We start from the raw sequence: 19214 nt of genomic DNA, 5'->3' as shown, positions 1-19214 counted from the left end.
AACTCATTTGGTAGAGCAACCTATCACTGCCTATGTTTTGATTGATGTTGTTTCTCCCTCAATTTATTATCTGTTCTTTCTGCAGCTGGGGCATGGCAGTGAATGTATATTCCACCTCTGTGACAAGTGAAAATCTGAGCCGACATGACATGCTGTCATGGGTCAATGACTCCCTCCAGCTCAACTACACCAAGGTTGAACAACTATGCTCAGGTAATGAGATGGATTGCATGTAATTTTTGGATAAGTAGTATGCCTTGTTCTGATTTTCAGTTATAATGCTTTGCCTGGTCATTTGTATGGTTTAAATGTAAAATTAATTCTTAAATCTCTGGGCATTATATTTGTCATACTTCATGCAGATTTTTGAGTAAGAACTAAATCACAATACATTTTGTCTAGTTTACTGCTTTTTTCAATGGTGCTGTCTGATTTAATTATAAATGAGGAAAAGCTAGAAAACGAATTTAAGGTGAATAAGTGTCATAGTGGGTTACACAGTATTTTCTCCCATCAAAGCTGAGTTTAAATCATGCCTTGATACCTCTATCTGGTAGATGTAAAGATGCTAAAGTTAATTGAATCTCAATTCACTTTCTAGGAAGTGCAAGTCACAGCAATAAATTTGCTGTGGTTTGATAAATATCACACAAGTGGGATAGTGGTAACCCTTCTGAGTTTGAGCCTGAAGCACGTTTTTGAGGAGTGAGTAAAGAACTTTTTCCAGAGCCTCTATCTCCCACCACCATATGAGGGGGACAAGAACTGGACACAGCATTCTAGATGGGGGCCTGACCAAGGTCTTGTACAAGGACACTATGGTGCTGTGTTTTATATTGAATCTTTCTAGCTATGCATCCTAGTACACTTTGCTTTTGCTGTAGCCTCTCGGTCATGGACCTTGAGAGCCTCGTGCATTATAACACCTGGGTATTTTTTCCTCTCAACAGTCTTCAGTTCAGAGCCCAGCATGGTATCTACGGGCTTGGCACTAGCCCTACACACATGCATTACATTACCATGATGAAGTGACCCCCCAGGCCAGATTCCTTTTACCTTTTTACTGTCTTTATTACTTGCACTGTCATCTTGAATAGCCTATGAAACTGCATACCTAGGTCTTGCTCCTCCACTATATTTAAAATGCCTCTATTGGAACCCAAGTGCCTTGGGGACTGAGCTCAAACCCAGGTAAGACTGCTGGTGTGAAAGTCACCTTTGCTTGTTGGCTATAGGGATTCAATGTAACGTGAGTTTGGTCAGTCTGATTGCACTTTACATAGAATATACAGCACAGAAACAGGCCATTCAGCCCAACCAGTCTGTGCTGGAAAAGTCATATTGGAGGATATGGGGATCGATCCCACTACCTCTTGCATGTTAAGCAAGCACACTACCATTTGAGTTAATCCCCTGGATAAAGCTCAACTTCTTAGTAGCCATGAGCCACAGCACCAAAGTACCCTAATTTCAAATGATTGGTCATCTCCTAGTACAAGAGCTGCTCTTCTGAGCTTGCGCCTGGAATAGAGTACAGTAGTCTTTTACTTGCCATCTAATTGTGTTATACGTGACCTGAGAACTCTTGATGCCCACACTTGGTCCCCCAAAATGGAAAATGTTCCATCCCACAACTTGACCACAAAAAAGGAACTTTACAAATAAATTGTGGCACCTCCACAGCAACTCGCAGCTGAAATCACCTAACTTGCCCTCCTTAAACTTGGGATCTTTCTGATCCATTTAGCTTTGCTTATATCAGTTAAGCCAATGGGGACCTTTTTTTGATTTACCTGATATTAAAATTGTGCTATACCCAGCCATGCAGTAATAACTTACTACCACAAGATGGCAATCATACAGTTTGTAAGCCATGCACGGTGGTGTACTGTTTTCACAAAGCTTGTGCGGAAGATTTTGGTAGTACTGAGCAGTCAGCTTGAGTTAGCTATTGACACTAGTTTCTGGCATCACACACAATTATTTTTCTTCTCCTTCAATGCTTGTTGCTCTGACACAATTTTACCTGAGCAATTCAAAATGTGATCAGCTATAAATGATGCTGCTGAGAGTATAAACACATGCCATGCTGCTTGCCTGCACAGGAGTAATGACAGATGTAGTGTGCAAAATACCCTCACAAGTGAGCTGAGTTGGAACTTATTCAGTCAGTCCTGAAAGCCCAGCACCACTCCTTGCCCTTACCCCCTCCCCTTTCCTCTCGTTGACAAAAACAGCAAGGGGAACACCACAGACATAATTAATCTAATGCCCTAGATGAAAAAGGATAGGGTGTACTAACGGGAGATTGTAAAATGGCTTCCAGAGGCAGTCATTAAGCATTCTGTGGAGATCACTGGATGGGACTCTCTCAGTTGATTCCCTGGCTGATGAAACCAGAAGAAATAATTGGAAGCGGCTGGGTAAAAGAGGGAAGTCAAGATAAGAGATTATAGCATCATAGAATGTTACAGGACAGGAACAGGCCATTTGGCCCATCAAGTTTATTAGAGTGGAGAAATAATTGTTGAAGTAATATTAGACGGTTATGTTTCTGTCCATGAAGGTCTTTTCTGCACTATCTTTTATTTTCTTATTTAAAAAGTAGTAGGTTCCAAGCATGTTCAGATCAGAAAGATGGATAAGGCATTGGTCTGAATAGCTTTGTATGTGGAGATCAAACTTCAAAGAATGAGGAGTGAACCCACAGTAAGCAGTCTTTCAACCACTACATGCAAATAAGAAATATACAGTGGTACAAAATATTGAAGGCAGGTCACTGAGAATCTACACTTTTAGACACTGAGCAGAAAAGTGCTTTGAGGCAGTGTGAAGAGTGCTCCAGGTAGCTGCCTCATAGGCTGCAAAGGGAACCTGAGCATATTGACAAACAAGGTGGCCACGATGATATGAGAGCATATTCTAATCTCACCTGGTGGCCCTTGTCCAGCCAGGGGATAACATAAGGTGAAGTATTTCACTACAGTTTGTGTCCTTGGATTGGAATATTGCAAATGTCATTCCATTGTTTCAGAAGAGGGTAAGTAGAAACCAGAAAACTACAGACCCGTCAGTTTAACATCAGTTATGGGGAAGTTACTGGAATCAGTAGAATTCAGTGAGCGAGGGTCAATCTATTGAACAGGCTCTCTAGGAAGATGGTGGAAGCAGTTAGTATTAATTCATTCAAATGCAAATTAGATAGATTTATTTCAGAGAATAAGATTTTGGTATACTGTATATATGAGTAATTTGAGACGTCATGTAAATGTAGCATGCTTGGAAGGAACAGGTGACTTTGCACCTATGGTTCCCAAAGCTTTCTACCATTGGGTGTTTTCTTCATGTCATGTCTAGGTCTGTTATAGACTAATTGATAAGAAGTTAGTTGCTATGATTAGCGAACAATTCCATTATCATAAAATGCAACTACCAGGCTGGTAGGAACATACGAACATAGGGACAGGAGTAGGCCATTTAGCCCCTCGAGCCTGTTCTGCCATTCAATCAGATCATGGCTGATCTGCGACCTAACTCCATATACCCGCCTTTGGCCCTTACCCCTTAATACCGTTGGTTAACAAAAAGCTATCAATCTCTGATTTACAATTGACCTAACATCAATTGCTATTTGCAGAAGAGAGTTCCAAACTTCTACCACCCTTTATGTGTAGAAGTGTTTCCTAATTTCACTCCTGAAGGTCTGGCTCCAATTTTTAGACTATGCCTCCAGTCCGAGAATCCCAAACCAGCGGAAATAGTTTCTCTCTATCTACCCTATGTGTTCCCCTTAATATCTTGAAAACTTTGCTCAGATCACCCCCTAACCTTCTAAATTCTAGGGAATTGTGGTAAACCACTTTTATCGTTCACTATCGTTACACTATAGTTATCACTGTTATATCGTTACTCTATGGTTATCACTGTTCACACTGTTGTATCACTATACGAGGTCGCCTCTTGTCACGCTGTTATACCTGGGCTGACCACTGCTGACTCCGCCCATGGCTCCACCTACCTGCCCAGGTATAAAGGTGGTCGACTGGCTGGCATTCCTCCTTGTTGGATCCGATCACCCACGAGGGTGGGCTCTGTTATTTAGCCAATAAAAACCTATAGTTACTTTCTTAACTCGTCGCTTTTCATTGGATGAATTGATAGGTATATCAATTTTATTGGCTAAATTTTAAAATGTCGTTACTTGAGCAGCCAAACGACCAGCCAAACGACCAGCCAGACGCCCAGCTACAACAGCCACAGCAGCCGGCCTGGCTGCGAGCCCTCCGACCACCATACCTGGATCTAAACCCACAGGCAGCAAACTCAGCCCTCGACTTCGAACACTGGCTGAGCTGTTTCGAATCCTACCTGGGAGAATCCGGCGTGCCTCAGAGATCCAAGCTAAGAGTTCTGACCGCCCAAGTGAGCCCTAAAGTATTCGCACTCATCCGGGACCTTACTACATACGAGGCCGCCATCAACCTGCTGAAACAACAGTACCAGAGCCCGGTAAATTCCATGTATGCCAGACATCTCCTAAGATCCCGCCCGCAACAGCCAGGAGAGTCTGTAGATGAATTTTTACGGGCGCTACAAACACTCGGCAGGGACTGTGACTTTAAAGCGGTAACGGCGGCAGAAAATACTGAAGATAATATCCGCGATGCCTTCGTGAAAGGCCTGCGGTCCGACTACTCACGGCAAAGACTGCTTGAAGCAAAGGACCTCGACCTGAACACAGCTGCAGCCCTCGCTCGCTCCCTAGAAGTGGCCCATTGGGACCTCGAGGCGTACTCCAGGTACTGTAATTCGCGACCCTGGGACTCGGGACCGACCCCGATCGCAATACCCCTCGCAGCGCCGCCCCTGGGACCTACCTCAGCGTCGGCGTCCCGGACCCGATCGGGACCGCCACCCCCGGTACCGGCTGCGACATCGGAGCCCCGCGATTGGGCCGCCGGCTGCTTCTTCTGCGGCCAGGCGAAACACCCGAGGGCGCGCTGCCTAACGAGAAACGCGACGTGCTCAAGCTGCCTGAAGAAAGGCCACTTTGCTAAGGCCTGCAGAGGGAGATCAACAGAGGCCAGCAGTGCCTCATGCGAGTTGTGGGGGCGGCCATCTTCCATCAAGGCCACAGAGGCCAGCATCCCCACGTGAGTTATGGGGGCGGCCATCTTTGATCCAGGCAACCGACACCAGCAGTGCCTCATGCGAGTTGTGGGGGCAGCCATCTTCTCCGCCATTTTGTCCAACCTCGTGGGCGCCGCCATTTTACCCACCACACTCGACCGCCACCTTGCCTCCAGACCCGACCACCGCCTCACCCACAGACTACAGCAGCTCGCTCAGCCATACACTAGCCTCCGTCACACTGGACCAAGCCCGCCCGCATCACCTGTCCAAGTCCATGATGGACATCAAAGTAAACGGCCGTGCCACGACCTGCCTGTTCGACAGCGGAAGCACGGAGAGTTTCATCCACCCAGACACGGTGAGCCACTACTCCCTCACTGTCCGGCCAACGCGCAACTGGATCTCGATGGCATCGAGGTCCCACGCCACAGACATCAGCGGCTACTGTGTTGTGACCCTGTCGGTTAAGGGCACGGAGTATAAAAATTTTAAACTCCTCGTCCTGCCCCAGCTCTGCGCTGCCGTCCTACTAGGGCTGGACTTCCAATCCCACCTCCAAAGTGTCACTCTAGCATACGGTGGACCCCTCCCCCCACTCACAGTCGACAACCAGCAGCTTTTAAACCGCCTACCGCGTAACACCTGCGGCCTATCCACCCTCAAGGTCCCGCCACCTTCCCTGTTCGCTAACCTCACCCCCGACTGCAAACCCGTCGCTACCAAGAGCAGGCAGTACAGCGCCGGGGACAGAGCTTTCATTAGCTCTGAGGTGCAGCGTCTCCTGAAGGAGGGCATCATCGAGGGGAGCACCAGCCCCTGGCGTGCCCAGGTCGTAGTCGTTAAGACCGGCAATAAAAACCGCCTGGTCATCGACTACAGCCAAACCATAAACCGGTACACCCAGCTGGACGCATACCCCCTTCCCCGCATATCTGATATGGTCAATCAGATTGCACAATACCGAGTATTCTCTACCATCGACCTTAAGTCGGCCTACCACCAACTCCCTATCCGCCCTGAGGACCGCCAGTATACCGCCTTCGAGGCGAATGGTCGCCTCTACCACTTCCTTAGGGTTCCCTTCGGCGTCACCAACGGGGTTTCGGTCTTCCAAAGGGAGATGGACCGGATGGTCCCCCCGTCCTCTGACCGTAATGTGTACTTCCTCAACATTGTTGATGAGTACTCCCGTTTCCCCTTTGCCTTCCCCTGCCCAGACATGACCAGTACCACGGTCATTAAATGCCTGAACGACCTCTTCGCCTTGTTCGGGTTCCCAAACTATATACATAGCGACCGGGGCTCCTCCTTCATGAGCGAGGAACTCCGTCAGTTCCTACTAGCGAGAGGTATTGCTGCAAGCAGGACCACCAGCTACAACCCCCGAGGGAACGGCCAGGTGGAAAGAGAGAACGCGACTGTATGGAAGGCCGTCCTCTTAGCCTTAAAGTCTAAGGGCCTCCCAACCTCCCGCTGGCAGGAAGTCCTCCCGGCAGCGCTGCATTCCATCCGGCCACTACTTTGCACTGCCATTAACGCCACCCCCCATGAACGAATGTTTGTTTTCCCCAGGAAGTCGACTACGGGAACCACGCTACCAACCTGGCTGACCTCTCCGGGGCCCGTCTTGCTGCGAAAGCACGTGAGGGCCCATAAAACGGACCCCCTGGTCGAGAGGGTGAACCTCCTGCACGCCAACCCCCAGTACGCCTATGTGGCATACCCAGACGGGCGGGAGGACACAGTCTCCTTACGAGACCTCGCACCCTCCCCCCCCCCCCCCCAATTCCAGCCCAGGTAGACGGCATGCCGGAACCCCACGAGCCTTCGCCGACCACGCAGACACCAGCATTAACACCGGATAATGCAACACCGCCGCTGCAACGATCAGAAAGGCTTACGAGGCCTCCGGACAGACTGACATACCAGAACTGGTAGTACACTTCACCCCGCCGGACTCAAATCTAAACAAGGGGTGAATGTGGTAAACCACTTTTATCGTTCACTATCGTTACACTATAGTTATCACTGTTATATCGTTACTCTATGGTTATCACTCTTCACACTGTTGTATCACTATACGAGGTCGCCTCTTGTCACGCTGTTATACCTGGGCTGACCACTGCTGACTCCGCCCATGGCTCCACCTACCTGCCCAGGTATAAAGGTGGTCGACTGGCTGGCATTCCTCCTTGTTGGATCCGATCACCCACGAGGGTGGGCTCTGTTATTTAGCCAATAAAAACCTATAGTTACTTTCTTAACTCGTCGCTTTTCATTGGATGAATTGATAGGTATATCAGGAATACAACCCTAATTTGTGTAATCTCTCCTCGTAACTTAACCCTTGAAGTCCAGGTATCATTCTGGTAAACCTACGCTGCACTCCCTCCAAGGCCAATATATCCTCCCTAAGGTGTGGAGCCCAGAACTGCTCACGGTACTCCAGAGTTTTGTAAAGCTGCAGCATAACCTTGACACCCTTGTATTCTAGTGCTCTAGATATAAAAGCCATTAGCCTTTTTGATTATTTTCTGTACCTGGTTGATGACTTTTTAATGATCTATGTACCTGGACCCCCTAGTCTCTGTACATCCACTGTTTTTAGCTTTTCACCATTTAGAAATTACCCTGTTCTATCCTTTTTAGGTCCAAAGTGGATGACCTCACATTTGTCTACATTGAAATCCATTTGCCACAGTTTTGCCCATTCACTTAATCTGTTGATATCTCTTTGTAATTTTATGCTTTCATCTACACTGTTTACAATACCGCCTATCTTTGTGTCATTGGCAAATTTGGATATATGGCTATCTAAGTCGTTAATAAATAGTTGAGGCCCTAACACAGATGTCTGCGGGACACCACTAGTCACATCCTGCCAATTTGAGTACCTACTCATTATCTCTACTGCCTGCCTCCTGCCGCTCAGTCAATTTCCTAACCAGGTCAATAATTTGCCCTCAATTCCGTGGGCTTCTACCTTAGTTAACAGTCTCTTATGTGGGACTTTATCAAATGTCTTCTGGAAGTCCATATAAATAACATCCATAGACATTCCCCTGTCCACTACTTTAGTCACCTCCTCAAAAAATTCAATCAGGTTTGTCAGGCATGACCTACCTTTCACAAATCCATGCTGCCTCTCTCTTTGATCAACTGAAAATTTTTGAGGTGTTCAGTCACCCTGTCCTCAATTATAGACTCTAGCAATTTCCCGACAGCAGATGTTAGGCTAACTGCTCTATAATTCCCTGGTTTCCCCCTCTCGCCATTCTTAAATAGCGGAGTGACGTGCAATTTTCCAATCTAAAGGAACAGTTCCTGAATCGAGAACTTTGGAAGATTATAGTTAGGGCATCTGCAGTGTGCTCACCGACTTCCTTTAAAACCCTGGGATGGAAGCCATCTGGCACTGGGGATTTGTCACTCTTTAGTGTCATTATTATCTTCATTACTGTTATTTTACTTAAGTTAATTTTATTGAGTCCCTGTCCCTGATTCAATATTAGTTTCCTTGGGTTTGCTAGCATGCTATCCTCTTCCTCTACTGTAAATACTGACACAAAGTAATTATTCAACATCTGGCTCCCATTCCTTATCATCATTGACAGTATTACCGCTTTCAGTTTTTAAGGGGCCAGCATTGCTCCTGACTACCCTCTTCCCTAATGTAATTATAAAAATTCTTTGCGTTGATTTTGATATCCCTTGCAAGTTTCTTTTCACACTCCCTTTTTGTAGCTCTTTTGTGACCCTTTGCTGTTCTTTGTATCTTTCCCATTTGCCAGAATCTGTGCTATTTTTTGCATTTTTATATGCTTTTTCTTAGTTTTATGCTGTCCCTCACCTCTTTAGTCGTTCATGGCCTTTTTTTTGGCAAGTAGAGTTCTTGCCCCTCGGGTAATAACTGGTTCTATATCACCTTGAATTCTTTTTTGAACATCTCCCACTGATTTTCTGTCGTTTTGCCCAGTTTACTGCGGACAGTTTCTATCTCATCCCATTGAAGTCAGCCTTACCCAAATCTAGAATCTTAGCTGTTTCGTGTTTCTCCATTTCAAATGCTACGTTGAACTCGATCATGTTATGATCGCTATTGGATAAATGTTCAAGGCTGTTAACTAAACCTGGCTCATTACTAAATCTAATATGGCATGCCCTTTTGTTACCTCTAGGACATATTGTTGTAGAAAACTATCCTGGACACACCCGAAGAAATTCACTACCTTTCTGACAGGTGTTAGTCTGCTTGTCCCAATCTATATGAAAGTTAAAATACCCTATTAAAACCACTCTGCCTTTGCTGCATGCTTGTCTAATCTCTGCATTTATACAACCATAGCACTTTACAACTGCTACCAGTTTGCTAGAAGGCAAACTTGATGGACCTTGGTCTTTTTTTGTCTTGGAATTCCAATTTTCCAGTGTGGTATTCTAAAGTAGAAGAAGAAATGTGTAAGAGAATGCAAAGGGATCTGAACTAATTAGGTGCATAACCTAAAGAATATCAGATGGATTTTAACGGTAATCATTGTAAAGTCATGTCCATTCAGATTTGAAACCTGGAATGTGCATTATGATGAGAATTTCACTGGCAAAGGTGCAAAAGTAGTAGGATGTGATTACTGATCACTTACTGGTGCTTGTGAAGCTGTTAACAAGTCTAATATACTTAGATACATTCTGAGGGTATTTGACAAAGTCAAAACTAGTTACTCAAACCTTGAATAGATCATTAGTGAGGCCACATTTGGATTGTGTGCAGTTTTTTGGCACCTTATCATCCAAGGGACATTCATGCATTTGGACAACTTTAAGAGCGGGCAACAGGCTGATTATTGGATTTTATGTAACAAGCTGAAATTCATGAAACTGAACTTATTTTCATTAAAGAAGAATGAGAGGAGAGCTGATCTGGATTTTTAATGTGCTGTGAAGAATGGGTAATGCAGCTGTAGGCAGGTTATTTTTCTTAGAAATCGAGTCTAACAGTGAGCTCCAAAAAGGATTTGAGATTGGGAATAATGGTGAATATGTGGAATGTACTTTCAGCTAAGGCAGTTTATGTTTTACAGCCTTTTAAAGAGGTGTTTGTTAAAGTACTCTCTACATTTATGGAAGGAACAGGCTTGATGGGTTTTTTTTGTTCCATACTTTTTAAGTAACACATTTCAATTAAATAATGCTTGCTGGTAAATTTACTGACTCTGATGTTTTACGTTGATCATTTAGTACATACCTTGGTATAAACATAAGCAGCAATTTTATGATTATGTGCTACCATGAGCCTTGGCCGTTGGCCATGCATATTGGGAAATTGAGATTGTGTGGGGAAATTGTGGGCAGTGTGCCTGCTATTTCCTGATGTGCACAGCTGGCGGGTGAGGCTCTCTGCTTTTATAAAATTCGCCCTTTAATGCTGTATTAAAATAGTGTTAGAAAATAGCAATGTACCACTGTTTGCAATATTGCTATCAATATTATTTTGTAAGTCATTCTGTGATGACTTGTATATTTGTTTCAGCTATGCTATGCTGTGGATTTTAACCTTCAAGGTCTTTCTGTGACACCCACCATTTTATTAATTCACCTGCTTACTGCAAATCTAGTTATAGAAATGTTTGACATTTCTTTTAATATTCCCTGTGACCCTCACTTAATTTCCTATTGTAGCTCTACTGGCCAATTCCTTAACTTACTTTGTTTTTAGATTTGTCTTGGCCCAACCTACTACCTGTAGCTTTATCCTTTGTGTGCAATTCTCTCTTCCCCCTTATCCCCCCTATTACTTTCATTGTTACTGCATTAGTCTTTTCCCTCCGTTGCCCTTCCTCCCTAATGATATGTATCTGTCTGTACTCTGTATATTATTTCTAAACACATTCCACTTTCCTTTCATTTTTTTGGCTCTAACAGTACTGTTCAATTCTGTTTTCTTAGCTCACCACTTGTACCCCTAAAAATCTCCTTTTGTAAAGTTGAATGGTCTATTATATTCATTCATTTTTCCATCATACACCTTGTTTTAAATGTCATCACATTGTGGGTACTCATTGTTGCCAGGCAGTTTTCTAATTTTGCCTCATGCACCCATCCACTAGTTACTTCATATCAAGTGCCCCTGCTCAGGTTGGTTTCTTGACCAATTGTTCCACATAACAATTCAGTATTGTGCCTGGGATTATATTGTAAATCATTGACCCCTTAATAGATTTTTGAGTTTATCCCGATGAATTGAAGTCATGCACCAATTCTTTCTGTTCCTGTCCGTGCTCCCCATATTTGACTACAAAGCTTTGGTCCAGGGCCCCCGCCCCCACTCCTGATCTGGTGGTCTTAAGCAGGCACCCATAGTTAGTTTTTTTCCATGCCTATTTCTTATCCTAATCCACAACTTTCCTCTTTGTCTCTATCTGAACCAGATAAGTCCATCTCAGTTATAATGAAGTTCACTTTCACATAAGAGCTACTCTTCCTGCTGCACCACCCCCCCCCCCCCCCCCACCCCCAAACCGTCCAATCTGTCTCTTCTATTTCTACAGAGTAATCTGTATCATTGGCGGTGGGTAATGATGGCAAACTACCAGCATTCGCTGTCATTAGCCCTCTGAAACTGACCGCAACTTCAGGATTTAGCGCATTTACATCTAATCATGGAAATCCTGAAGTTCACAGAATCACAGAAACCCCACAGTGCAGATAGAGGCCATTTCGGCCCATCGAGCCTGCACCGACACATATCCCACCCGATCCCCGTAACCCCACGTATTTAATCCCCCTAACACTAAGGGTCAATTGCTCCGACACTGGCTGCGCTATGGACCCCCCTGAAATTACTTGAACGTCGAAAAGGACAAACTTCTCGCCACAGATCACGAGATCTCTGCGTCGCTTTCTCCGGGGCCAGCAGCGAGCACCTTTGCTTCACCACTGACTGCAAATTATGGGCCATTGTATGTTTACCCAGCTTGTGTCATTGTTGAACCAGTTCTCTGTGATGAGAGTAGTTCCTGTAGGACATCCATTAATAAAGCACAACATTTTGGTGTTCCATTATAATACAAAATGGAAAAAAGGTTATGTACTGGTATTCTACTGTCAGACAGTCATGGAATCGTAGAATTTCATAAGAGAAGGAGGCCATTCAGCCTGTACCAGCTCTCTGAACGAGTTCTCCATTTAGTTCCATTCCACTACCCTATTAAATTCTGCTTTTTCAACTAACCAATCACATGCCTTTTAAAAAATTATTTTGGATTTTTTAAATATACTTTCTCAGGCTGTGGGCATCGCTGGCAAGGCATTTATTAGCCATTTTAGTTACCCTTGAGTAGGGTTGCAAAGGGGTGGAAAGTTTCCGGTAAATTTCCGGAAATTTTCCACGGGAAGTTTAGCTTGGGAATTTTGCCCAAAAAAGCACATACTAGCATAATATTGTTTTTTTTGTATTTCTTTTTTTTCCACAGGTCCTTTCTTAAAATTACTAACAGAGATGGAATCTTAATTATTAAGGAATTTCTTAATCAATATATGTTTATCTTACTTGGCTTGTTTTAATAATTACAAGTTTTGTGTGTGACTGTGAACAAATGTGTCCTGATTGGTTGGATGAGCGATTAGCTCCCTCTATTTGTAATATTTGCCTATCGAATTGTGATTGGCCTGCAGGCATCTGTAAGACTGCTATAGTTTTTTTAAGATCCAGGTTAGGGGTCCTGAGGGAAGTCATTTTGTTTTCTGCTGATGTGATGATGCAGTAAGTAAATCAGACTTTATACCAAATAAACCAGTTACTTGTTGAACTCTGTTCTTCAATTTAAAATATACAAAATAATACACTATTGGTGATGTAGCGTCGTGTGTGTACAGGTCATGCTTCCATCACATGGAGCATCAGCAAAAATGTACTCGCCCTGTTGCAATCGTGCTGATCGACCGCAGTTCGACACAGAGATGAATGCCCTTTATTTCTCTGCATAGAACAATGCCACGTTTACCGTCGGATGTGTGGAAGGATTTTACCCCAGGCATTAAAGATGGAAAGACTGTGTACATGTGCAAACACTGTAGAAAGCCATATGTAAAGAATGCCACAAAGATGCAGCAGCATTTATCCAAATGCAATAACTTCACTCAAAGCTCACAGCAGTCAGCCCAGAGTTCCTCTGCTTCCATTCAAGAAGATGATGGTTCTCATTCAGCATCAGGCTCCTTATCATCAGCAACTCCTGGCCCACTTGGAAGGTTCTTTGATACAATGGATAACCATAGCCAGAAGAATGCAGATGAGTGCCTTGCTCGAGCTGTATATGCAACAGGCTCACCCCTCATGCTCACAGCCAATGTGTACTGGAAGAGATTTTTCAATGTTATTCGCCCTGCATACTGTCCTCCCACCAGACATGCTTTATCTACTTATTTGCTGGAGGCTGAGTATAACAGAGTCCAAGGAAAGCTCAAAGAAACGATAGCGATGGCAGACTGTGTTGCAGTTATCTCAGATGGGTGGTCAAATGTACGAGGGGAGGGCATCATAAACTACATCGTCTCCACTCCTCTCCCAGTGTTCTTCAAGAGCACAGACACGAAGGACAACAGACACACAGGCACATACATTGCTGACGAGCTGAAAGCGGTCATCAACGACCTTGGATCACAAAAGGTCTTTGCAGTAGTTACTGACAATGCTGTGAATATGAAGGCTGCTTGGGCTCAAATGGAGGAGGCCTACCCTCATATTACGTCTATTGGGTGCGCAGCTCATGGGCTTAACCTGCTCCTCAAGGACATCATGGGTTTGAGAACCATGGAAGCACTGTACAAGAGAGCCAAGCAAGTTGTTAAGTATGTCAGGGGAAAACAGGTAGTTGCAGCAACCTACAACTCCAAGCAAATGACAAAGAACAAGAACACCACACTGAAGCTGCCCAACAACACTAGATAGGGTGGTGTTGTCATAATGTACAACAGCCTTCTGGAGGGTAAGGAGTCGCTGCAAGAAATGGCAATATCCCAGTCTGGGGATATGGAAACCACCATCAAGAAAATACTGCTGGATGATGTGTTTTGAGAGAGAGTGGTTAGCAGCCTTAAACTACTCTCACCAGTAGCATCTGCAATTGCTCAGATTGAAGGAGATGACGCTGTCTTGTCAGATGTTCTCAGGCTTTTTACTGATTTAAAAGAACAAATCAGCATTGCCCTACCCACATCCCTGCTGCTCAAAGCAGAGGAGAAGGCAATTGTTCAATTCATACAGACGCGTCAAGAATTTTGTGTCAAGCCGATTCATGCTGCAGCATACATGCTGGACCCAAAGCATGTTGGGAGACCAGTACTTTCTGAAGAACAGATCAACAGCGCTTACAGTGTGATTTCTATCCTCTCACCTTCTCAATCTGGATGTGGGCAAAGTTCTGGGAAGTCTGGCAAAGTTCTCTACCAAGCAAGGTCTTTGGAATGGGGATGGGATATGGGAATCATGCAAGCATATCAGTGCACATACCTGGTGGAAGGGACTTTGTGCATCTGAGGCCCTGTCACCTATTGCATCGGTGATACTCCAAATCCCACCTTCATCAGCGGCCTCTGAACGAAACTGGTCACTTTTTGGGAATACGCATACAAAGGTGCGCAACAGGCTGACTAACGAGAGTGGAGAAACTGGTGGCTATCCGGGCGAACCTACAACTTATTGAGCCAGATACAGAAGTGTCCACCACACAGCTAGACACTGACACAGAGGAGGAAATGGACACGTCAGAGCCAGAGTCAGAGAATCAGGAGGAGCAATGAGGAGTAGAAGACTCCGAAGACTCATGAGTAGAAGACTCAAAGGGACAAAATAAGGGCAAATTACAGGCTAAATAAGCTGACGCTCTTTTTATTTTATTTTAGATGGGTCTTTTTTGTGGGGGTTCAATAAAATTCAAAATTATAACCTAAATAAAGTTTTGAAAGCCTGTTTTTATTTGTATGGAACAGTATGTCTATTTTGACGACAAAGATAATATAAGGGTCAGAGACAAAAACCATCAGTGTGCATAAATTCCCAAAAATTCCCATGGAAAGTTTTCTCTTAAAAATTCCCAGAATTTTGCAACCCTACCCTTGAGAAGGTTGTTCTGAGCCACCACATTAAAAGGCTGTAGTCCATGTGATGAAGGTACTCCCACAACGCTGCTGGGTAGGGAGTCCCATGATTTTTGACCCAGTGACGATGAAGGAACGGCGATATATGTCCAAGGGTTATGGTCGATGGGTGTTTGTGACTGGAAGGCTGTTTCCAGTGAGGTTCTGCAGGGCCCAGTACTCGGTCTTTTGCTTTTTGTGGTATATATCAATGATTTAGACTTCAGTGTAGGGGGTATGATTAAGAAGTTTGCAGATGATACAAAAATTGGCCGTGCGGTGAATAATGAAGAAAGCTGCAGACTGCAGGAAGATATCAATGGACTGGTCAAGTGGGCAGAACAGTAGCAAATGGAATTCAATCCGGACAAGTGTGAGGTAATGCATTTGGGGAGGGCTAACAAGGCAAGGGAATACACAATAAATGGTAGGACACTGATAAGTACAGAGGGACCTTGGAGTGCATGTCCACAGATCCCTGAAGGTAGCAGGACAGGTAGATAAGGTGGTTAAGAAGGCATACGAGATACTTGCCTTTATTAGCCGAGGCATAGAATATAAGAGCAGGGTGGTTATGCTTGAACTGTATAAAATGCTAGTTAGGCATCAGCTAGAGTACTGTGTACAGTTCTGGTCACTACAGGAAAGATGTGATTGCACTAGAGAGGGTACAGAGGAGATTTACGAGGATGTTACCTGGGCTGGAGACTTTTAGCTAGGAGGAAAGATTGGAGAGGCTGGGTGGTTTTCTTTGGAACCGAGGAGGCTGAGGGGAGACCTAATTGAGGTGTATAAAATTATGAGGGGCCTAGATAGAGTGGATAGGATGGAACTATTTCCCTTAGCAGAAGGGTCAATAACCAGAGGGCATAGATTTAAAATAATTGGTAGGAGGTTTAGAGGGGATCTGAGGAGAAATTCTTTCACCCGGAGGGTGGTGGGGGTCTGGAACTCACTGCCTGGAAGGGTGATAGAGGCAGAGACCCTCATCGCATTTAAAAAGTACTTGGATGTGCACTTGAAGTGCCATAACCTTCAAGGCTACGGACCAAGTGCTGGAAAGTGGGATTAGGGTGGATAGCTCTTTGTCGACCGGCACGGACAAGATGAGCCGAATGGCCTCCTTCTGTGCTGTAAATTTCTATGATTATGTGAAGTCTGGATGGTGTGTGACTTGCAGGGGTCCTTGGAAGTGATGGTGTCCCCATGCACCTGTTACCCCTTGTTCTAGGTGGTGGGTTTAGGAGGTAATGTCGAGGAAAGCAAGAGTATTCTATCACACTCCTGACTTGTGCTGTGTAGGTGGTGGATAGGCTTTGTGGAGTCAGCAGGTGAGCCACTAGCTGCAGAATACACAGCATCTGACCTGTGGTTGCTATGGCATGTATGTGGTTGGTCCAGTTGAATTTCTGGTCAATTGTGATGAGGCTTTATGTGATGGTACAAATAATTAGCTTTGTCTTTTTCCTCAAACACATGATTCAATTATTGGCTTCTGGTTATTCCAAGGGCATCCATTATTCATCATACTTCTCAATATAAATGTGTACGGAAACTCTTAGGCATCCGGCACCGACAGGACCGGGATGGTGCCGGTTGATAAAAAATTCCGGATAACGGAGATGTATATCTACCGAGGCTATTTTTAACAAACAAAAATAAAAAAAATCAATAAATGGGCAGTATAATTGGGTACTCACCTACAGAATGTTGTGTTAAATGGATGGTGGAAGATGCTTGATTAAGTACAGTAATGCCAGTTGAGGGTAATCCATAACTCTTTAATTACTTAACAGTAAAACAAAACTTATAAACGACTGTATACTGTAGTTTTCGGAGTGAGAATTGTGCCGGTTATTAGAGAGTTCCGGTATATTCAAAATAATTCATGAAACCCCTACATATATTCTAGAATTCTCAAGAGTTTTCTAAACTAATTCTGCTCTCTCTAAAATTTGGATTGTTTTCTCAACAGGCACAGCATACTGTCAGTTTATGGATATGCTTTTTCCAGGCTGCATACTTCTAAAGAAAGTGAAATTCCAAGCAAAGTTGGAGCATGAATACATCCATCATTTTAAAGTCCTACAGGCAGCCTTCAAGAAAATGAATGTTGATAAAGTATGTACTCAAATTTTGAAAAACATCATTTTTTTATTAAAAGGACTATTTGAGTTACTAAGTCTTTCTTCATGCCACATGTTGCAATTATTTCCCTTGGGCTGTCATCTCTACATAGCGTTCTACTGCAGGGTACCTGTTCAGGAAGAGTTTCTTGCAGGCAAAAATCATTTTTATGATTTTCTGTTGAATGATCCTTGTTGCTTATTTTCTGTTGGTCCTGTATTGACTCTAAGCTTTATTGGCAATGCAAACAACAATGGACTGCAGAAAGTATATTTTAAACATAAGGATCATGTAAAACATTTTCAACAAAAAAATTAAGATGGTAGAAATCTGAAACAAAAACAGAATGTTCAAAGTATTCAGCAGGTCATGGCAGCATCTGTAGAAAGATCAGACATTTTGACATTTCAGGTGTGGATCTTTCATCAGAACTGGAGGATATTATAGTTGAACAGCATTTAAAAGGAATAGAACAAGGGGAAGGGGGCAAAACATGTATGCAAACACATGCGCACACAAGAAATAGAATGACCTGTAAAGTGCTTGAGTGGAAATGGTAGAAATCAAAGGCATTTATGAGACACTGAGAACGTGTGAATAGCTCAAGAGGTGGGGGATAACGCAGGTTTATCGGGGGTAAATGTAGTTGATGGAAGCACAACAAATGAGCAAAGCAGAGCAGGTTCCACTGGCCCAAGAGGCTGGGAGAAGTAAATAAACAGGTCTTCAGGTTGGGAACCTTCCATTGGAACACCGTGCTGGCAGGAGGTCTGTACCCAGTCTTCTTTGCCTCTGGAGTCTTTGCCAGTTTTTAATACTTCAATTTCTGACTGCCTTATCCCCCATTTTCCTGAGTTATTGTGTCTCATAAATGTCTTTGATTTGCTTGTGCCTTCTGTTGCATGCTAATATTATTTAACCATCTCCTGTTTTCGACTCGAGCAATTTACATGTCATTCTCTTTCGTCTTGTGGGTGGATGTGTTCCCTCTCTTTGTTTCTTTTAAATGCTGCTCATCTGTAATATATTCCAGTTCTGATGAAAGGTCCACATATTAAACATCAACTTGTCTATTCTCTCCGTGGATGCTGCTTGACCTGCTGAGTGTTCACAACATTTCCTGTTTTTGTTTCACAATTCAGTCATCCCACTGAAAATAAAACCCTGCACAATCAATACCTCCCAACTCAGTGGTGTTCTGTTTAGGTCAAGCATTTTTCACATTTTATTTTTTTAACCACTGCTTGAGATATAAATAAAGACGAATGCTTAATATCTGTTACAATAGAAGTCTTTTAAGGGCAAAAATGATTCTGATTAACCAACACTTTAAACGTATGTGTGCGGATTCCAACTGACACATCTTTAGTGATGAAGAACTAATGTCATTAACACTTCCCAGAATCAGGTTTTCCGTTGGAAGATTGAAAAGGTAGAAACCAATCCTTTGAGCTTTATAAGGCTGAATGTATTGTATGGCAACATGGACTCAATTACTATTTATATCTGTATAAAGTATTGCTATTTTGGATGAGTTGCACTCATACATAATTGTGACAGTACAGTAGCAATTCTGTTTTAAATTATTTCTAGAATGTTAACATTTCTATCCTTTAAAATGTGTAACAGTTGGTGCCTAAGCAATTGTCTTTAACAGTGTTAGTTAATGTGTTCATTAATTGGCTTGCACTGTATTAAATATTAATTTGTGTTTTTAAAAAATATATTCTATGTATGCAATATCACACCAAGCATTGAAAGCATAAATTTCCAATTCCAATTTCTGGTATTAGGAGTATATTTAATTCAAAATACATCTG

General features: G+C 43.5%; 1 protein-coding gene across 6 annotated transcripts in view; it reads left to right on the top strand.

Annotated features, from left to right (window-relative positions):
* The window catches only part of LOC147112560 (microtubule-associated protein RP/EB family member 3-like), a 98553-nt gene that overhangs the window by 27384 nt on the left and 51955 nt on the right, over positions 1-19214 (top strand). For 4 of the 6 annotated variants that reach the window (XM_085996904.1, XM_085996907.1, XM_085996905.1 and 1 more), the window contains exons 2-3: positions 86-213; positions 17243-17388. In XM_085996904.1, coding sequence (XP_085853030.1) covers positions 93-213; positions 17243-17388 — 267 coding nt within the window. In that variant the 5' untranslated portion in view covers positions 86-92. Of the gene's footprint in view, positions 1-85; positions 214-4209; positions 7398-17242; positions 17389-19214 lie in introns of those variants that run through there. The other 2 variants (XM_085996902.1, XM_085996903.1) reach the window with 2 other exon arrangements.

This window comes from Somniosus microcephalus, chromosome 9, assembly GCF_052327205.1.
Source record: "Somniosus microcephalus isolate GS21.2 chromosome 9, FLI_Smic_1.0, whole genome shotgun sequence".
Classification (NCBI taxonomy): Eukaryota; Metazoa; Chordata; class Chondrichthyes; order Squaliformes; family Somniosidae; genus Somniosus; species Somniosus microcephalus.
This window is presented reverse-complemented; position numbering and strand designations above follow the sequence as displayed.